The sequence below is a fragment of the Vigna angularis genome, chromosome 8 (assembly GCF_016808095.1).
Source record: "Vigna angularis cultivar LongXiaoDou No.4 chromosome 8, ASM1680809v1, whole genome shotgun sequence".
NCBI classification, from domain to species: Eukaryota; Viridiplantae; Streptophyta; class Magnoliopsida; order Fabales; family Fabaceae; genus Vigna; species Vigna angularis.
Window position 1 is genome coordinate 1,376,969 of NC_068977.1, and position 22,286 is coordinate 1,399,254.

General features: G+C 36.0%; 1 protein-coding gene across 2 annotated transcripts; it reads left to right on the forward strand.

The window, feature by feature from the left end:
• Positions 1 to 3,034: 3,034 nt before the first annotated feature.
• Positions 3,035 to 20,927, forward strand: LOC108345597 (protein RST1). Of its 2 annotated transcripts, none has more exons than XM_017584214.2 (25): positions 3,035 to 3,493; positions 4,082 to 4,366; positions 4,489 to 4,572; positions 4,685 to 4,964; positions 5,327 to 5,580; positions 5,816 to 5,999; positions 6,089 to 6,276; positions 6,391 to 6,491; positions 6,591 to 6,666; positions 7,600 to 7,731; positions 7,813 to 7,894; positions 8,032 to 8,104; positions 8,435 to 8,594; positions 8,703 to 8,833; positions 8,923 to 9,014; positions 9,217 to 9,308; positions 9,383 to 9,598; positions 9,716 to 9,793; positions 15,146 to 15,328; positions 15,752 to 16,645; positions 16,749 to 17,045; positions 18,226 to 18,885; positions 19,065 to 19,215; positions 19,341 to 19,459; positions 20,150 to 20,927. In XM_017584214.2, the coding sequence occupies exons 1-25, from the start codon at positions 3,098 to 3,100 to the stop codon at positions 20,546 to 20,548; spliced, it is 5,607 nt and encodes a 1,868-aa protein (XP_017439703.1). In that variant the 5' UTR covers positions 3,035 to 3,097; the 3' UTR covers positions 20,549 to 20,927. The 2 variants fall into 2 exon arrangements, with proteins under 2 accessions (XP_017439703.1, XP_017439704.1); XM_017584215.2 differs by having other exon boundaries at positions 4,688 to 4,964.
• The last annotated feature ends 1,359 nt before the right edge of the window (positions 20,928 to 22,286 follow it).

Here is a 22,286-nt window from a genome sequence, read left to right on the forward strand (position 1 = left end):
TTTATCCTTTTGTTGTTGGGCTGTCACTCATGTATTGAAGTTTGTGGAATTGATTCTCACTTTGACTATTCCATGAAGAAAGTTGGTGGTTTTGTTCTAAGTATTTTGGTTTCTGTTTAATTTTTGGCTATTTATATTTTTGTCCATAAGTGTTAAAGCTAAATAGCTAGATTTTGAGGTCCAAAAAGAAAGATTTGGGGAGAGATCACATAAAAGTAAAAGATTAAACTCTAATGTTATATTAATAAATTAAAATTTAAACTCACTTAGCTCTATAAAATCATATTCCAATTACATATAATAATTTAATTGTATTTTTAATTCATATGGGGTCTTTAATACATAAGATTATTGATCAGCTTTGAATTTTAAATAAAATATTTTCAATACAAAATATTTTTTTAGAAAACAAGATTTACATTTAGGAGACACTTCCAATTTTTTGAAAAAAAAAATAACGTTTGAGTAGGTCAAAATTAATGCATTTTTTTCCCTCTCAAAATGTAATGTTACTGTAAAAAATTAATACACTTTTTTTTATACCCAGAATACATAATTACTTAAAATATTTTGAGATTATTATTACCGTAGTTAATATTTTATAACTCACTCCTTTTATATTAAATTTTTAAATAAGTATATGTTATGAATGCTGTAAGTGAATATTCATATTTTCGTCTACTAGCACAACTTTTTTTTGACACTTTTATATTTTAGCAAATACTTGGTTTACTCAAGTAATATAGCACTAAACTTGAAATAAAGGATATAATAATATAGAAAAAATAAGTTAAGAGAAAACGGTAAGACAAAAATTCAAAAAATCTCATTATATATTTTCATAATTTTTAACCAATAAACAAAATTATTTTTCTTATCTCAGACAAATCACAAATTATTTTTATTTTCTTTGGTTATTCAATTAATTCAGCTATTGTATGTGTAGGTTTTGTTGCTGTAACGATACTTTTACAATATTTTTTTGACAATATTTTAACATTATTTACGTGTCATCATGTGATTGGTCCAAAATTACTTCACAATCAATAATAATAATCATAAACACAAATATGGATCAATCACAAAATAATATGTAGACAGTATTAAAATATTATAAAAAAATATTGTTAAAATATATATATATATATATTTTTCAAGTTGATGAGATGTTTTGTTAATTTCTAAGATTGATGGAAAAAACATTAGAGATGCAAAAACTCAAAACCCAGGATGTTATGCACATGCCATGAGAACAAAAGTCTTTGATATAGGTCACTAGCTCACATATATCTATGACCTATTTTGTAAAATCAAGGTCCAAACCTAATTTATTATTGTAAGCCCTTTTTATATTTAGTATGGTTATTTTAAAGTTTTGTTTCACCTGTTTGGGTATCAAAAGCTTTTTTTCATATAAGGTCATTATGGATGATTACTTATTACTGATTCGTAATAAAAAATATATTTTTTACTCGTTTTATTATTAATTGGATATCGATTTAAAAAATATCTATGATATTTTAAAATCTAGAAATATATTAAAACTCGCAAATATAAGTAATACTTATATATATATTTAAAAATTTAAAATAAAATTAAAATAAAATGAAAAGAAATAATTAAATTTAACTTAATAAAATATAAATTAATTTTAATTTTAATTAAATTTAAATTAATAGAATATAAATTAAATTTTAATTTTTTAGCGTTAATGGATATTCGTAGATACGGATGGTATGATATCTATATTCAATCTATTTATAAACGGGTATTAAGATATTCACTACTTGTAAATAATAAATATATATGGTTATCAATTTTTTTATATAAATTTTATCATTCGGCTACTTTTGTTGTGAAATATAAAATTCATTTCAAATTAAATAATCTAAAATACAATATATTATAGATAATACAATTTAAAATATATTTTACATTTTGTATCTTAGAACATAAAAAATTGTATCCAAAATTTATATCCTAAAATAAAATATAAAAATGCATATTAAATTATATATTTCAAAATTTTACCATGTGATTGTTCAATCAATATTAGATCAAACGGTCCATACGGTTAACATGCCACAAAAATAATGATAATTGCAATTTTGAAACGAAATGACCATGACAATCAGACTTAATGTTCACTATACAGAACAAATTCATCTAACACTGATTAACTTACGATAAAATATTATTATTATCAATTGGACCACAATTATGTTATCACTAATCCGAAACTTATTCTGAAATTTATAAATATATATTTAAGATGAAGAGGTAAGTGATTGTGTTTAATACACATTAATTGCTTGAACAATCGAATCATGATATATTATATGTCATTCAACTCATATAAAAATGAATATGATGAAAAAGAGTATGGTAAGAGATATTTTCCCTAAATTGTTGATCTTTGGCCAGAAAAAAATTAACCTGTGAGGGATAAACCCTACATAATATAAATATTACTACCTACATATTATATATATATATATATATATATATATATATATATATATATATATATATATATATATTTTAATGTTAGTATAGTAATTATTTTAAATAACCGTATTAATATTTTATATATATTTTTTCACCTACATTATCAGAATTTATAATATTTTATTTAATAATTTTATACTACCAAATGAGATATTAGGTACATACAACTATCCTTAAAATTTAATTAAGATTACACCTAGTTAAACATTAACAGACTAAAATAACAAATTTTGTATAATTATTAAACAAAAGTTCGTAAAGAAACAAAAAAAAATTGAGTTTTATTAAATATATTAAGTATTAGATATATTATATTATTAAATATCTTATATAAATATTTTATTTTTATCTATCTTTATTTTTTATTTATATTTTAAACTTAAATCATTTTTTTTACTATAAATATAAAACCTTATACATTCACAAGTGAAATTAATTCATATTTATCCATACATAGATTTTAAATGTATTTAACACTAACCATCAAATTTTCTCTAGTTGTGTAAGTGTGTGACGAAGTCTTAAGGCCCCTAATTCTTTATGTGAATACGAAGTAATCAGTGAGACACTAACTAACTTTCTCACTCTGATGGAGTCTTACGGTCCTCTTCTAGAGAAGACCCGAGTTCCCCAACCGGGGCTCCAAAAACTCGCTGTTGAGTCCATTTTCTCCAAGCTTAGATCCGCGCCAAAGCATCTCGACCCGGAATCCGAACCCGGAAGACGCGCCATTTTCCTCTGCCTCTCGTCGCCGTCTCCTCACGTCGTCGACCACTCCGTCCGCCACCTCTGCCGCCTCGCCGCAGACTCAGTCGTCACCGTCGCGCTCGCCTCGCTCGAGCTCCAGGCCGCGCTCGAAGGCTCCGACCCGAAGCTCGTCCCCGTGTTCGTCAAGGGATTGGGCTTCCTTGCTCGCCACGATTTCCGCAGCAATGCCTCTTCACATTATGCTTATTCTTCCTCTCACACTCACCCGTTCGTTAGGGTTAGTCACTCACCACACTCAACGTGCAAATTATTCAGTTGAATAAATTTTAAGTAGGTTTTCTTTGTGTTTGATAAAAAGAAATGATAGTAGAATTTGTTGAAATTAATTAATTTCATCCAAATATGCACTTGTTAGGCCGAAAAAGCTAAAACATAGAAACTCTACAATAGTTATGGAAATGAGAGTGCGTTTGTTTTAAATTGAGGAAATTCATTGAGAAAATGATTGAGAAGGATATGGAGAGGGAGAGTGATACTTTTCATGAGCTATATGATTTATGTGAATTATATTATTGGTTAGATAGAAAATGTTCATTGTGACGGATCACCGTTATCATGTGCCAACATGGTTATAGTTGACAAGGGAGCAAAACAATAAACCCTGAGAATTTTGTATAACTTGGTGTGCAAGTTAATTTCTAAGCAAGGTTCCAAACTACGGCTGTGACTGCAAATATGCCCTCATTGACTGTATTTGCATGCAATTTCTCACCATGTTAAGGATCTAGACTGCAAGTGCTATGTGAAACCTTGCTCCAGAGCCTTGAATGAAACGTGATATTTTATTTTATTTAATGTTTGGCAGGTGTTGTTGTGCCGGCCAGAGGTTCAGTCCGAACTCTTGCAGCAAGTGTTGCTATTTATGTTTCAGAATAAGCAGGTGGGAATGGTGCGCGTTTGTGAGTTTTTAAGGCCGTTGTTGGATGTCTCAATCGTAAATTTGTTAGGTTCGGAGTCATCCTCTTCCTTGTTTGCCATGCAACTGGTATCGTCGATGTTGACTCTATGTTGCTCTTTTCCACATGAGTCCATGCCTGTTTTTAGGCTGCTAACTGAGTGCCTTAAGTATCTTCCGCATGAGGGATCTGAAGTAAGTATAATTATTAGAATGAGCATTGGATATGTTGTGTTAAATTAGTTCTTTCTTTTCTATGTTTTATTAGCGTAGTGAAATGATTATCTTGTTGCTGTTTTGTTGTTGGACCTTCTCAGGACTACAGGAAATTAATATTTGTTGTAGAACATATGGTGGAGGCGTATATAGTTGTACTGAAATCTTTGGCTGGAAAGAAATCAGTATGTCTCTTGTAATTTAAACTTCTCATTTGCGTTCATTGCTTTTATGATGACATTTCCTACTTCAATTTAATTAATGCCTTGCTCTTGTATTTTTATTGATTCCTGTTAGCAGCTGATAACTGAAGCTCAACTGTGTGCTGTTGAATTTCTGGAAACAATTCTTTCTCTATCTACATGTCTTCAGTGGCACCTTGGTGGTCTTGAGCCCATATGTGAACTCTTTATGCGCTTGTTAACTGTACAGAAAGATATTGGGTTACCATGGTTACCTGGCTTGTCATCAATTATTTTATCATTATTCATAATCATTGTTCAATCAGAACTTGAACATGAACATATTTCTATACTGAAACTCCTTCTCTTTATCCTGAAGTGGAAATGTGACAGTGGTATGTTTTCTATAACTGCTTTGATTTTGAAGTCTATGCATGCATACAAGTTGAATGCACATGATAAATTTAGGTTACTGTTTTTCTTTTTTTTAAATGATACATTTGTTTTCGGCATTTTTCATGGAGTTCTAAGTCAATCTCTGTAGTGTTTATATTTCATATTTTCAAGGAACAGAAGTTTATGAATTTTTCAAGATATGCTTTTGCATACTCTTTCCATTGAAACATTTTTTTTTCTGGCTACTGCTGCAAAATGCTCTTTGGTTGAATTCATGAAATAATCCCTCTAATTATGCTCATTCGATAATGTCCTTAATATCATCATTTTTTTTATAATTTATTTATTGTTAACTATGCAGATGCGGCTATCAGTGGGACTGAATTCTCTTTATTATTTGAAGAGACTTTGTTTCTTCTTCCCATTCTCAGTCTCATGTCGTCCCCTTCCAAATCTGTTAAAGGATTGGCAACTGATTTGCTTCACCTCTTGGAGAAGCTCCTTGCCAACATGTTTGTGGCTCCAAAAAACAAACCAATCATTGAGGAGGGAGTTCATTATCTCAGCACACCAGGAAGTATAGTTTTGAGACTTCTGCGTCGTCTGTGGTATCAGGTATTTTGTGCAGCATATCCTTCTTTTTTCTGTTTAAAAGTTTGTTATATTATCTATGCAAATTGTATGTACTTTTTGACAGAAGCATTTATATGCTGTAGTCCTGAATAAATATATACGAACTCATAATTTATGTGACTGGAAAAAGGGCAGTATATAATGTATATGGTAGCTATTTCCAGTTTTCTCCCCCAGCAATAATAGACTTTTTTGAAATATGTATATGTTTTTTCAGGATGGAGAATCTTCTTCCAGAACTTCCCTTCTGAAGTTGGCTTTAACGGGATTGAACCAAAGTGAAATAATTTATGATAGACCATCATCTTGGTTTTCCCATTTAAGAGTGTTCTTTTTGTCAATTGTTGACCGACGGAAATCTTCATTACCACTCTCACATTCTCAGGAAATGTTTCTGAATGGTATAACCTATTGGCTTTTTGTGAAATGGAATTATAGTTGTGTTAAAGGATGCAAGAGATTAAACTTATGTCAATGTCTACCCTTGCAGAGATGCCCTTGTTACTTGCTGCTGTTCTTAATGTTTTATTGATACATCCGTCAATGGGTGCTTCTTCAGTTGATTCTTTGTCTTCCATTGCCATTGTGGATCCCAAACTAGGACTTCCTTTGTTGCTAACAATTATGTTTTACAGTAATATATTCAGAAGAAGTGATGTCAATTGCCATGATATGCTGGTAACTTATTCCTTCTGTAATGACACTTATTGCACGAGTTACCTTGTTCTTTTGCCTCCCATCATATGTGAAGTATTTTTCTTCCTCTCTTACATTTTGTTTTTAGTTTTGCAGTTAAAAATTTTTGAAATGCTGCCATCAATTGCTTCACACTCGGCAATGGTTCCACTTGTTGTTCAAACTATTTTGCCGATGCTTAACAAAGATGCAAAAGTGTGGGTACATCACTAGGTGTATTTTGTTTCATTCTTTAAAATAAGTTATTATTTTATTATTATATTATTCTTGCTTATTAGTTTCCTATTTTGATGCAGCTCATTACATTCTACGGCCACTAGATTGCTTTGTCGAACTTGGGAGACTAATGATCGAGCCTTTGGGAGTTTGCAAGTGAGCTTTTCATTCCACACTTTCCTTGTTCTTCCATTGCCAGAAGTATTATTTTAGGTGAACATGCATAATTGTTTAATACTGAAGATGAGATGACTTGAAATTGTAATTGATTGAAGAAATGTAATTGTGAACTCAATTTAATTGTAACTGTTTGTGAAAAATTTTCTTAAGTGAAGTTAAACACATTGAAGTGGTGTGAGTATTCTGTTCTATAACTCTATTATTTATTAAGATGTTGTGCTACACATGATTAATATTTCCACTGTTCTTAAGAGTAGAATTTATTGCTACAAAAATTATTTGTAGATAAATAAGCTAAATAACGTAATTTCTGGGCTTTTTACTTGACTTTGGTAATTAAAATCTGAGATAATCCTGACATATCTATAAATGGTGAGTCCAAACTCTGTTTTTGGATTGGAAAGCTAGCTGGTAGAATATAACCTATTCATTTAGTCTTAAATTTCTGTGCATTGTTCTAATTTTAAAATTGTTTGATATCTAGAAGTTAACTTATAAGTAGCAGGAATAATAGTTGCTTTCTGGCAAAAGATGATGCCACACGTCATATTTTTGGAGAGGACATGTGCACCCTAGCAGAGATCAAATTTAGAGCCATAAGATTTTGATGCTAAGTAAACATATGTTACACAAACCATAATTTTTGCTGTTCTGTGATATATTCTTGTGAATCCATGCAAGGCTACATCAAAATCGTTTTCTATAAATTTACGGTATAATCTGACAGTTTGGTATTGTTTGTCCCATTCTTTCTCACAATTGTCCAAGCAAAATGTTTCATAGATTTTTGTTAAGGATTGAAATTCCAATTATGCTTGAGTATTTTACCGTCCCTTGCCATGCCTTCAAAATCTTTACTACAGTAAATTTTCTCCCATAATTTTCTTTTTTGCATTTCTCTTGATGTAGGGTGTCTTGCTCCCTAAAGGTTTCACCAATTACACTTCAGAGAGAGAAATTGGCATCAGCAGGGCTGCTTCCATCCGAGATGTTTGCCATAGAAGTGCTGATAGGGGTGTTGATCTCATATTGTCTGTTTCGGTATGCACTACTGTTTTCTTGATTATCTTTTTGCAGCGCATGCTTTGAATAGAAATCACAGTTTGGTGTTGGAATAAACAGTCTTGCATTGAGAACCAAGATCATGTAATTAAAGCTCTCGGTTTGCAAAGCCTTGCCTTCCTTTGTGAAGCTGATGTGATTGGTAATTTTTTTAAACATGTTTGTGGAATAATACCATACCAAGGAATAGTAATGTATGCATTTACAATAGTTTGATGCTAGATCATGTTCAATTTATCTGTTAAATGGCTTTCTGATCAGATATATTGACTTCTTTAGATTTTTACACTGCATGGGATGTCATTGCAAGGCATGTGCAAGGTTACCAAGATGATTCTATTTTTGCTTATAGGTAAGCATCTTTAAGATTCCTTTGCAGACACTTATATGTTGTTGACATAGATTATAATAAAGATGGTGGTAAATTATGGAAAAGGAATTTGTAAGTTATTTCCCAACTCATTAAGTGTCACTGACAACTTCTGAAATTTTCATCTTGGGCATCATGAATTTTCTTAAACAACATATTGCTTTACATATATATCTTCTTTCCGTTAATAAACTCTGATTCAGTATAGTCTTTGGATTGAGGTGTTCTTTCTCCATAAACTAATACATAATTTCCCAGTCATGAATTTTCATTCTGTTGTCTCATTTAAAGATATTTCCTGTATTATGGCAGCCTTTGCCTTCTGCTAAGGTGGGGTGCAATGGATGCAGAAGCATATTCAGAAGCATCAAAGAGTGTGCTGCTAATTGTATGGGATGTAGTTACCTCCAGTCAAGATAGACAGTGGGCAAAAGCTAGAATTTCAGCCCTGGAGTCACTTTCCCAATATGAAGTATATCCACCTATGCAAATGTTTCTCTGCATGAGTGGACTGTTGTTTTATTGAATAAAGAGTACTTTACACTTTTTCTTTAATATTGTTTTTGTTATCACTTTCCAGGTATCCCAACTTGAAAACAGTATTCCAGATTTCAAAAAAATGATTTTAGAGTTGTTCTTTTCTGAAACAAATCCCAACGTTCTCAAAGCTATGGAGGATTTTCATGTCAAGATAATAGCATATGAGCACATGTAACCATTGCATCCTACAATTTTCTTATATAGGACGTTATAATGTTAGCATGGTTGAATTTGTCTATTTTTTTATCCATTTGCCTTAGAAATCGCCGAAGACTAGTCAAGACAAAAAGAGTTACAGGAAGCAAGATTGAAAAATTGATGAATGTATTTCCGCAGGTTATATTCTCTTCAGGTATGGAGTTATCAGTTTTCCATTTTGTGTTCTTTTCTCTAATTCTTGCAAGAAGAAATTCAGACCTGATGGTGGAAAAAATAAAATGAAATGCTTAAATCAAGTTTTCTGTCACCAATAGCTTAGCGGACTCTGTCTGGTTTATTATATTTATTTTCTCGTGTTATATGCATAGGCCTTGATGTTAAGCATCTATTTACAGGAAAGCTAAATGTAGCTAGAGAATTACCTGGTGCCGCCTTAGTATGTTTTTCTTTCACTCCTAAAGACGTGAATGAACACCAAACATCTAAAGTAAGATATTGACAGATTACATATATTCTGTTTAGATTTGAATGAACATTTGATCTGATATTTTAAGTATTCAGAGGTTAAGAGAAGTACATACTGGGTATGAAATTGCTCTAGTGGAAGTAGCTGCTTCTCTTCAGCTCTCAAGAAATATCTTGCTTGCACTGATGGCAGTGCAATCATGGAAAGGCTTTGTGCGACGATGGATGAAGGCTTACACACTTTCATACGATGCTAAGTCACAATTGAGTGTCCTAGATAAAACTTCTAAAGCTGCTAGTGACATTTTAAAGGTCAAGATTGGTCTTTTGTCATTACAAACCATCCTTTTACCCATTTATCAGTTATCTGTATTGAATGCACACGTTTGTCATGTCTGATATAGGTTTTGTTACACGATTTTTGTGCAGAGTATGATGGCTATGGCGGATGAGGCTATACCCAGAGCTGCTGAAAATATTGCACTGGCTATTGGTGCACTTTGTGAGGTGACAAGGTTTTCTATCGTTCTGCACTCATTTAAAGATTCTGATCAGTTATCATCTGTGTTAGACCTCTACTTGTGTATAGTAGGAGAAAGACAGTTACATAACTTAACTGTCTAGGTAGTTAGGGGGTTAGGGGAGTCGGTTGAGGAAACCTTGTATATAAGAGAGATTAGTTGTAAGTAGAGGGCAATTAGTAAATTCTTTTGTTGTAATCAGGAACTTGTTAGTCCTGACATGGGGAGGTTAGGCTCTCATCTTTCGGTAACCATTACCTGCATATTGAATAAAGGAGATTGTTTCCCGTTCCACTGTGGGTTGTTTGTGAGTTTAGAGACGTGTTTCTCATAGGTTCTTGATAGAGAACCTATCATTTGGTCCGACCTGCCGGATCAAGAAGGAGAGGAATCAGTGATGGGAAGTCAGACGGAAGGAAGATTGGACAATTTGGAGATTACGGTGGAGGGAATCAAGGATGAGACAGCGGCGATCAGGCGCGATATACAGCAACTGATGAGGGTCATGGGTGGAGGTCACAATAATCAAGGAGGTGGCTCTGAAGGCAGTGGCAGCTCTGTGAACGAGAATCAAGAAAGGCGCGACAGTGGGGGAATTCCCCAAAATTGGCGGAAAAGGGTTGAATTACCATCGTTTGAAGGAGTGGAACCCCATAGTTGGATCAACCGAGCTGAACGGTTCTTCGACATCCAGAAGGTGGCCGAAGAAGATAAGGTGGATCTAGCCTACATTAGCATGGAGGGGAGCGCCAGCTACTGGTTAAGTATTGGAGGGAAAAAACCAAGAACTGTTCTTGGTTGGGACTAAAGGCGGGATTGATTAATCGTTTTGGAGGTGGGTTCAGGGGAACCGTGTATGAACAATTAGCGACGCTGAGACAGGAGGGCGGGGTGGAGGATTATATTAGGAGCTTTGAGATGTTGTTGGGTCAGACTCAGGGGTTATCGGAGGAATTGATTTTGGGTTTCTTCCTTGCTGGGTTACGCGAAGACATAAAGGGTCAAGTACGAATTCAAGACCCGCAGGACTTGATGGCTGCGATCAGGGTCGCGAGGGATGTGGAAGACGCAATCCAACGAGCGCGCGGTGTAGTGTGGAACGGAGGAAAGGTGAACTCGATGCACGTACGAGCCGCTTCGACGATTGTGAGGGGAGACGGGGAACGTAACGGCGTAAACAGGGTCAGCGGGGCAGAAGGAGGAGGCGCGACTCGACGGGAGGTGTCGTCATTGGGCAGCCACACCAGGGCGGGTGGTAACGCTGTAACCGGAGGTGAAGGGAGAGGAAGAGTGGTAAGAAACTTACCTTACTCGGAGTTCTTGAAAAGGAGGGCAGAAGGCCGATGTTTTCAGTGCGGGGGTGCTTTCGCTCCCGGCCACCGGTGTGCCGAGAGGAGCTTGAGAGTTTTACTGTTGGCGGAGGACGAGGAGGAAGAGTCGACTGAGCACTCAGTGGAGGAGGCGCAAACCATGGAGCTGTCGGCGTGTTCGGCAGAGGGCCTGACACCTCCAAAAACCATGAAGCTGACAGGCGTGATCGGAGAAAGGAAGGTGGTGGTCCTCATTGATAGCGGGGCCAGCCACAATTTCGTCAGCCGGAGGGCGGTGGAGGAATTGAAGCTACCGGTGACCGAGACGTCTTCATACACCGTGAGCTTAGGTGATGGCCATCGCCGCACGACGAGTGGGCGTTGCGAGAGAGTGAGGATACGTTTGGGGAACACTACTGTCGAGGAGGATTTTTACGTGTTTGAGCTTGGAGGAGTAGATGTCATCTTGGGTATCGCTTGGTTGGCCAAATTGGGAGAGGTCGTTTTGAACTGGAGGGAGATGTCCATGAGATATGTAGTGGGTGGTGATAAAGTGGAGATAAAAGGGGAACCAGCTTTATGCCGCCAGCTGGTGGAACCTAAAGCCTTGATGAAGATGCTGGATGCTGACTCATGGATATTAATATGGGAGCTGGAGGTAGTGGAGCAGGGGATTAGCGGTGAGGTGACAGGTGATTTGACTGCGCAGCAGGAAAGGGAACTCAGAGCAGTGTTGCAGTTCCACTCACGTGTGTTCCTGGAGAGAGAAGGACTGCCTCCCAGACGTAATTTGGAGCATAGAATTTTGCTGAAAGAAGGAGAAAGCCCCATAAATGTTAGCCCATACTGATACCCCTATCTCTTGAAGGATGAAATAGAAAAACAAGTCGAGGACATGCTGAGAGCGGGCATTATCAGCCCCAATCAAAGTCCATATTCCAGCCCTGATATTCTGGTGAAGAAGAAGGATGGAAGTTGGAGATTTTGTGTCGATTATCGGGCTTTGAACAAGGCTACGGTACCGGACAAATTTCCGATACCCGTCATTGAAGAACTGCTGGATGAACTTAAGGGGGCAAAGTACTTCTCAAAGCTGGACTTGAAAGCGGGCTATCATCAGATACGAATGGGGGCAGAGGATATCCAGAAAACGGCCTTCCGAACGCATCAAGGCCACTTCGAGTTCCTGGTCATGCCTTTTGGGCTGACAAACGCTCCGGCAACATTTCAAAGCGCCATGAACGAGTTGATGGCGCCTTACCTGAGGAAGTGGGTATTAGTTTTTTTTGACGATATACTCGTCTACAGTTCCACGTGGGCAGAACATGTCGAACATTTAAAGTTGGTGCTGCAGTGATTGGAGGAGAACTGTTGGGTCGCGAATCAAAAAAAATGCGAGTTTGGAAGGGTGCAGATTCAATACCTGGGTCATCAAATTTCGGCGAAAGGTGTAGAGATGGACCAAGGAAAGATCAAAGCCGTGGTGGAATGGGATGAACCGAAAAATTGGAAGGCTCTAAGGGGATTTTTGGGCTTGACTGGATATTACCGAAGGTTCGTGCGGGGATACGGGGAAATGGCTAAACCATTAACAGAACTATTGAAGAAGGGGAAGTTTGAATGGTCCGAGAAGGCCGGGAAAGCCATGGATGCACTGAAGGTGGCGATGACAACTGCGCCAGTTCTAATACTTCCTGACTTTACTCAGGAGTTTCACTTGGAGTGTGACGCGTCTGGCGGTGGGGTAGGAGCTGTGCTGATGCAGAACCGAAAGCCTATCGCGTTCTTTAGTAAGGCTTTGTCGGAACAGACTTTGAGCAAGTCCATCTACGAGAAAGAACTAATGGCGTTGGTGATGGCCATCCAGCATTGGAGGCCGTATTTGTTGGGTAGAAGATTTGTGGTACATACGGATCAGCGCAGTCTAAAATACCTGCTGGCACAGTGGATAACGACTTGCAGTCAGCAGAATTGGATAGCCAAGCTTCTGGGCTATGATTTTGAGATAGTGTACAAAACGGGAAGTTCCAATAAAGTCACTGACGCACTGTCACGTAAGGGTGAAGGGGGTATGGGTGAGATGGAGCTACAAATTTTGTCAAAACCTTATTGGCATGACTTCCACGACATACTGAAGGAGGTGGAGGAGGATGCAGCACTTCAAAAGATCATTGAAGATGTCAGGAGGGACCCAGGATCACATGCATCTTATACCTTGGAAAGGGACCGACTACACTACAAAGGGAGATTAGTTTTGTCGGCAAACTCCACCTGGATTCCAAAGTTATTGGCCGAATTCCATGTGTCCAGTACTGTGGGGCATTCGGGAGTGTTTCGAACCTATAGAAGGGTAGCCCAGTCACTATACTGGTTGGGGATGAAGAAGATGGTAACGGAATTTGTTGCAGCATGCGTTATTTGCCAGCAACATAAGTATATGGCTGCATCGCCTCAAGGGTTACTCCAACCTCTGCCGGTTCCGCAGGCGATCTGGGAAGAGATTAGTCTTGATTTCATTGTTAAGTTGCCCAAGTCTCAAGGTTTTGATGCGATCCTGGTAGTGGTGGATAGGCTAAGTAAGTATGGCCACTTTATAGCTTTAAAGCACCCATATTCTGTTCGCACGGTAGCGGAGGTCTTCACCCACGAGATAGTCCGTTTACACGGGATTCCGATGTCAATAGTAAGTGACAGAGATCCTCTCTTCCTTAGCATTTTTTGGAAGGAGCTCTTTAAAATGCATGGCACTCAGCTCAAAATGAGCACGGCTTATCATCCAGAAACGGATGGCCAAACAGAAGTGGTAAACCGAATTCTTGAAGGATATCTACGGTGTTTCTGTTCTGAACAACCGAAGGGTTGGAAGTCGATTCTGCCATGGGCAGAATATTGGTATAACACCAGTTATCAGGCTGCAGCAAAATGTTCCCCTTTTGAAGTGGTATATGGGCGCTCTCCGCCAACTTTGAACAGATTTATTCCGGGAGAGACAGCTGTTGAGGCGGTGGCCTAGGATTTGATGACCAGGGATGAGGCATTGAGACAATTGAAGGATCATTTAAAAAGGGCTCAAGAGGTGATGGTTAATCAGGCCAATAAAAAAAGGAGGGAAGTGGAGGTTAAGGTGGGAGACTGGGTCTACTTGAAGATCAGACCCCACAGGCAAGCTTCCGTGACAACACGATTACATTCCAAGCTCGCATCACGTTATTTTGGGCCCTTTCAGGTGTTACAGCAGGTGGGGAAGGTTGCCTTCCGTTTGCAGCTACCAGAATCGGCCAGGATCCATCCTGTTTTTCACGTTTCACAGTTAAAGAAAGCTGTGGGGGAGAAGAGGATAGAGAGTGAATTACCCCCAGAATTACAGGCAGATGGGCCCATGTTTTGGCCGGTAAAGGTGTTGGATAGGAGGCAGAGGCAGAATGGGGAAGAGGCCATACCACAGGTGTTGATCGAGTGGCAAGAAGGGGGTCGAGAAGGAGCTACTTGGGAAGATGTAGCAACTATTCAAGAGCAGTATCCTGACTTCAACCTTGGGGACAAGGTTGTTTCGGAGGAGGGTGATATTGTTAGACCTCTACTTGTGTATAGTAGGAGAAAGACAGTTACATAACTTAACTGTCTAGGTAGTTAGGGGGTTAGGGGAGTCGGTTGAGGAAACCTTGTATATAAGAGAGATTAGTTGTAAGTAGAGGGCAGTTAGTAAATTCTTTTGTTGTAATCAGGAACTTGTTAGTCCTGACAGGGGGAGGTTAGGCTCTCATCTTTCGGTAACCATTACCTGCATATTGAATAAAGGAGATTGTTTCCCGTTCCATTGTGGGTTGTTTGTGAGTTTAGAGACGTGTTTCTCATAGGTTCTTGATAGAGAACCTATCAATCTGTGTCACAGATTGGCATCTTAACACAAACTGTATTTATAAGGAACATGTGTTGAGTCAGCTCTCTAATAATGTAGTTAGCAAAGTATCTTATGTATTACTATAATAACATTTGATTGCCACAAACTTTGGCCTTTCTATTATCAGGTTCTGCCCCCTTCTGTTCACACAGTTAAATCTGCTGCTTCAAAGTTTCTTTTGGAATGGTTGCTCCAACATGAACATGAACACCGCCAATGGTCTGCTGCAATTTCTCTAGGATTAATCTCTAGTTGCCTTCATGTAACAGATCATAAACAGAGATATGATAACATCACTGGACTTCTTGAGGTATTCTAGTTCTGTATTTTTAATTAAATTAAAGTGCCGATGAAAGTAAGTTTGAATATTAAAGAAGCTATTGCATTTTTAATTAAACTCTCTTGATATTTTGGATCCAATGCAAGTTTTTCTGGACCTTTACATAAGTTCAATTTTTCCCCTTAGATTTCATCAATCGAAAATTCTTTTGGAGGTTCTAACACACTTATGGGATTATATTAAGAGGTTGTAACACACTTAGGTTCACAATTTTGTTTGTAGTGGTATAGTTTGGATGGAAGAATGCTATTACACACATGGAATATAAAATCAAAGTTTTAAATGGATTATCCTGTCATTTTTGTTAATTTTTTCCAGTTTGGTTCAATCTTTAGAGGAACTTGTTGATAAGATTTTTTGGCATTGCATTTCACTGATTGCGTGAACTTCCAGGTTCTTTTTGATGGCAGAAGTTCCCTTGTAAAAGGAGCATGTGGTGTTGGATTGGGTTTGTCTTGCCAAGATCTTCTTACCAGGGTTGAAACTTCTGCTACCTCTACTGTGATGAAAGAAACAGAGAAGGTTCCAGAATCTGAATTACTAGGAAGAATTATTACTGCCTTAGCTACAATGATACAACAGAGAACTCGATGTTCTTCTGATATTTTAGACAATCTATGTTCATGCTTTCCACTGGGATCATATGACATAAGTTCTAAAGTATATGAACAGTTATCTGACAACACTGAAGACTTGGAAGAAGATATCTGGGGTGTTGCTGGACTTGTTCTTGGTCTAGCTAACTCTATTAGTGCAATATACAGAGCTGGAGAGTTGGAAACTGTCATCAAGATAAAGAACTTGGTAATATCATGGCTTCCATATGTGCATTCACTAGTTGAAAAAAATACTTTCCAGGGGAAAGAATCTGAAATTGTTTTAGCACTTGGATCCTGTATTGCACTTCCCACTATAGTAGCTTTTTGCCAGAGAATGGAATTGATGGATTATGCTGAGTTGGACCACATTGTGATTGGCTTTAAAGAGTTCATTTCCGAGTTAATTTCCGTGAAAACGGCTGGCATTTTACACCATAGTATGCTGATGGCATCATGTGTTGGAGCAGGGACAGTACTTTCTTGTATTTTGAATGAAGGTGTTTACTCTATTGAGGCTGAACGCGTTAAATGTTTACTGGAACTGTTCAGGAAATGTTACTTGAATCCTTTCCCTTCTCTTGTTCATCTTGGTGGCATGCTGGGAGTTGTTAATGCTATTGGAGCAGGTGCAGAAGTTTTGGTTAACATGAATTTTCCAAAGTACACTGGGCTGTCTGATTATCAGAAGGTAATTTACCTTTTTGATAAATATGGTACCAGCTATCTCATCGTATTTGTTATTCTTTTTTTCTAGCTTCATATTTAAATATCCTCTGTATGTAAAAAAACAGGAGTCTTCCTCAGTAGTGGGCCCTCTCCTTTCAAGTTCTGATTTTGAGCCATACTTGACATCTTTGGTGCAAGAGTTGTTTCTTGTGGCACAGAATTCTGATAATCAGCAGCTACAACAGTTTGCTTCCTGGGTGCTTGCCTTCCTTCGGCATCATTTATGGTCTAAAGAACTTTTGGGGGTTGATAGTGATGGCAGTGTAGCTGAAACTAGTTCAAAATCTGTTTCCCACAGTTTTTCTGAGGACAATGTTGTTTTGAAGCTTAGTATGTGGCTTATGGATTTCAAATACACTGAGGTAAATGTTTTGTCCAGATTTTGTGTAAATTTTTATGTTTGTTCTTCATTTTCTTATTTTATGCTTTCCTCTTTGCATTTAAGAAGTGGATTTTAAGTTTAATTCAATTCCACAAAATCGACTTGTAAGGTGAAGTTTGCATCCACTTATCACTAGTCGATGTGGAACTTCCATCACACCCCTCTCATGCCGAGGTATATACATCTTGTGTGTGAGACTAAACATTAATGGGTGATTTGATAGCAACATAATAGCGGGTAAAACAATATGTCTAACAAACAACAAATTTCGTTAGGATAGTCTCTAAACCATGATTTAATACCATAATAAGAAATCATGTGGTTAACTCTTTTGTCTCTGTTTATTTTCCTTTCTTTATTCGATGGGAGGGGTGTTGCTATGCAGTTTAATTTCTAGGTTGATGGTTAGTTGTTCTTTTTAGAATTATCCAAACATATTTTCTTTTCACGTTTGGGAGTTGAAAATCAAACTAATCACAAAAGCAGCTTCAAATCCATAAGTCATGAAGTCAAGATTATATATAAATTTTTTAAGTGTTCACAAAAAGCTAGTTGTTGGGTTTTGAAGTTTGGTTTCTTTAATAATCATATCACAAATACCAATCATTCATGAATAATATGTTTAAGTTTGATAAATTTCTTTTCCCTCCCTTTTTAAATGTAATAACCTTGTTGAAATCATTAAAAGCCAATGATTTTATTATTCCTATAACCATAATAAGTTTTTGTTTTATTTTTCTGTTAAATAAAATATTCTACCATGTATTATTTTTTTACTTGGTAACATTTGGTCGGGGGTTTACGAACGAGTGCTTTTTTTCCTTATAAGTCTTGTCAGTGAATTTAATATCACACTTTGTTCATCTGCCCTTTTCAATTACTGGCTGAAACAATAAAATCATCTTAGAAGTTTTCTTGGTCTTGGTTATTCTATGTTATTCGTCATTTCATTATTTTTTACATTGTTTTGTGCCACTGTGTTAACTGAATTCAACATAATAATAACTTCTGCTTCTATTTAATTATTTTTTCTTTGATTTTAGCATGGTTGTATATGATAAACTTCCCATGCACATCTATATTTTCTATTACAATAGTTTTGTGATATGTTTTTTCATTATTATTTCTCACTGTTCTCATTTTGTTGTGTCTAAATTAAGCCTGAATCTGCTGTACATAAAGACAGAGTCATTTCCGTGTTAAGGTGTCTCTCTAGAGCTCCCAGGTTGCCAAGTTTGGATTGGGGATCAATTATTAGGCGTTGTATGAGATATGATGTCAAAGATGTTGACTTGCTACCCAAAGATTCTACTTGCAAGAATGGAACTCTTAGGGAGGAATGCACCATGTTTGCAATGGCTCATGCAAATCAATTTGATTCGCTTCTAACTTTTCTTGATGAGCTATCTGACTTTTCCAGATTCAGGACACTTGAAATAAATCTACAGTCATGTCTGCTAAACCATCTAGCAGACCTTGTAAAAGTATTTTCAAACTCCAGGCTTGAGAAACTATTTGGTGATGTGAGCAATCACTTACTGTCTTTTACATCACACACAAAGTCGGGCACCTACCACAAAAGCTTGTTATGTATTTCATGCTGGAAAGGTCTCTATGAATGCCTAGATGAGGTTTCTGCAGATACATCTGGTCACATATCTCATATTGAGAGGTGCATGGAGGTTCTATTTACTTTATTACCAGCAATTCAATCTTCTGTAAGTGAAGTTTCAGGGGATGTAAGTTCCGGGGAGGAATGGTCTGATGCTGTAAGATGCTTAGGGAAGGCTCCAGAAAGTTGGCTATTGGATTTCCTGAAGGTATGGTGTACATACATGATATATTGTACAATATCTCTTCGTCCGGCTTTCCCTTCAAGAAAAGTATTTTGAGATCTCTCACAATAATAGTAGTAATCTCTTACGATATGTCATCATTTCTATTGTTTATCAAATTGTCACTTTAAACCTGTGATCTAAGCTGACATTTGAATTCACAGGTTTCACATGAGGAGTTTGTTCAGAGTGCTGGAAAATCTATTGAAGTCCAGAAAAAGGTTTGTGCTAAGATCAAGCTTGTGAAGACTGGTTCCCTTTCAGTGACTGAACTTGGAAAAATGAAATCCTACATTTTGAACTCCCAGTCTCAAGGTTAATTTTCTGCTTTGCTATTCAGTGTTTGTGTATTTGGGCAAAGGAAAGCTCAGATCAATTTAGGCTGAAATAATTGAGGGTTCACATATCAAATGTCAATACCATATGTTTAATTTTTCCAGGACTCTGGCATATACTCTTTGAAGTTGTGGCAGCTTTGTACTGTGCCGAGGAAAGTATTAAAAAACAGTGGCTTATTGATGCTGTTGAAATTAGCTGCGTATCCAGTTTTCCGTCCACGGTAGTAGTTCCTTACTGATTATTCCAACTTATTTATAGTAACCTTCAGGCATATCATAGAAAAATTCAAAAACTAAATTCAACAAGAATTGGTGTGCTATAAGGGTTTGCATTTTCTTTATTTTGAAAAGAATCAATACATTAATTCAGACATTCTGATAAAGAAAATTATACTGGTTTGTTGAAATTTTTTAGTGAAATTATTGTCATTATCATGATGAGGACGATTATTATTTGTAAATAATATACATGAAAAACTCCATCTTTTGTATCAACTTGAATTTCATGGACAAAATTATTTTTTGCCGGAAAGATTTTCATGTGATATTTTATTGTTCATATTGTTTCTTTCTGATTTCTTTTTAAGTGACTAGCATTTACTATGTTACTCCCTGATTTTAGACAAACTTATCTACAAGTACTTATAGAAGAAGAAAATCAGGAAAAATGAAAAAATATCTCTATAAGCTAAAATTAACTTACATTTAAAAATCAGTTTTCGGAGAAACTAATAAAAGAGTTTCTTAAGTATTAGTTTATGCTCAAGTTAATTTTATCTTATTAATTTTTTAATTTTTTATTTTCTTCTCCTATAAGTGCTTTTGAAAAAAGCTACTTAAGAGGCTGTATAGAAGTATGTTCTACTCCTTGATAACCAGGTTGAATTTGTTTTGGAACGTACTTTGTGCAGGCACTGCAGTTTCTTGGTCTGTTATCTGCTGCATGCTGCAAGTATATGCCCTTTATGATCGTGGACCAACAAATGGTTGTGAATGATCTACCAGTCACCCTTGTGTCTCTTCTAGCAGACCAAAACTGGAATGTTGTTGCTGAAACTGTCGTGTCGCACCTCTTTTCATCCACAGAACGTATATACAACTGGGCTACGCAAATAGCAGACGGTTCCTATATTCCTGGCTCGCAACCCATCGATGAAAGTGAGAATCAAATGGCTGTTTTTCTGCTAAAAGTGATGCATCATACATGTGTTTTACTTAAAAGTTACTTGCCATTAGATAAGCAACTCCGGCTCTCCAGCATGGTTGTTGCTCGAGAAGGAAACTATAGTCCTGAAAATAAAAGATTATGACACTGAAATTGTTATATACTCAAAAGAACACCCTCACCATGCTACATGCAGCCCCATTTTTTAGGGAATCGATCTTTGCCATTCATAGAATGTGGAGAATTCTGAGCTGTTTCTGCCATTCTTTATTCGATTCGGAATTCAATTGAGAGGGCACAGTGTTGAGCAGAAGCCAACCGTGTGGAATGTCTCTTAGAAATCATGGAGCTGTACATTCACATCTCAATGCACTAAAATTCGGCAGAAGCATAATGCATGTTGTACCATTATTTTCTGTTCTTCTTACACAACCCTTATGTATATAGTTCTAGCCTAGTGGTTGATCACAGAGATATGTAACGCATTTCAATTAAATTACACAAGAAAAATTATTGGGTTCCAACTTCCAAGCCCTTGATTTCCATGCTTCCATTGGAATGTCTTGTTTTTTAGTGAGTTGATACAAATTCACTTAATGATTGGAAATCTGAAAAAGTGTTCAAAAGTTGTTTTTATGAAAAAGATAATATAACTCTTAATACATTATATGTGTGAAAAAAATGATATTTTTAAAATGTAGATAAGTGTTGGCTGTCTACTAATTGCTTAAATTCCATCCATAATAAAGTAGAAATACAAGGATTGTATATTGTTAGGAGTATATATATTAACAATTTTTTTTAATAATTTTTTGATAATAAATCATGTGTTATTATTTTATTGGCTTGTATATTTGAAATAAATCAATCATAAACTATTACGTGTAAGTGATTGTTAAAAAAATATTTTTGGGAATTTTCTCACGATATGTTGAAAGTGTTTTCTTTCTCAAAGAAGTTGTTTCACAACTACTGTGTTCTTCACATACTTGCTTGGTCTAAAGTTTTGTCGAGAGTATTCTCTGATAAATCGACCACAAGAAATCTTTTTAGTTGCCTTGATTTTAGACCTTTTCATTTGTTCACCCTTTTTCCTATATTTTTATTAATCAAAAGTTGTGTGAGAAACAGAATTCAATATTCCAGAATTTGAATTACCAGGAAGAGTTGTTGCTGCTTTAGCTACAATGATACAACAGAGAACTCAATGTTCTTCTGATGTTTAAGACAGTCTATGTTCATATGACATAAGTGGTAAAGTATATGGAGACTTATGTGACAACAATATCATGGTTTGCACATGTGCATTCACAAGTTGAAAAAAAGGTGCATACATTCCAGTGGCAAGATTAAAGTTGAGACATGGTAACAAACAAGATAATTATAAGTTAATACTGATTTTTGAATAATATTTTAATATAATACATGTGTTATTTTTTTCATTAAATTTAAAATACGTCAACACAAAAACAAATAAATAATAAACTAATAAAAAAATAACACGTTAAAATATTGTAAAATGTGTACTTTCTTTTTAAAAAAACAAGATATTAAGGTGCCATGGAAAGCTTGGATAACAAAATTCTAACGTAACTATAGACAATCTTATGTATGATTTCAAGATTAAGCTTTTGCAGGGAAAATGTGTCAAATACACACATTAAACAAAATCACGTCTAATAAACGGAAAATAGAGAAGTTATTATTTGTGATTCAAGATTGAAATACGTCTTATAAACAGGACACAATAAACAACAAACTCCCAAGTTAACCTTACAACGAAACCTTGTTCTTTATTTTCTAATATAAGTAACAAAACGAAGTTTTTTTCTTTTTCTTTTTTTCTTTTTGCTACATTATTTTATAAGTTGATAAAACGTAAA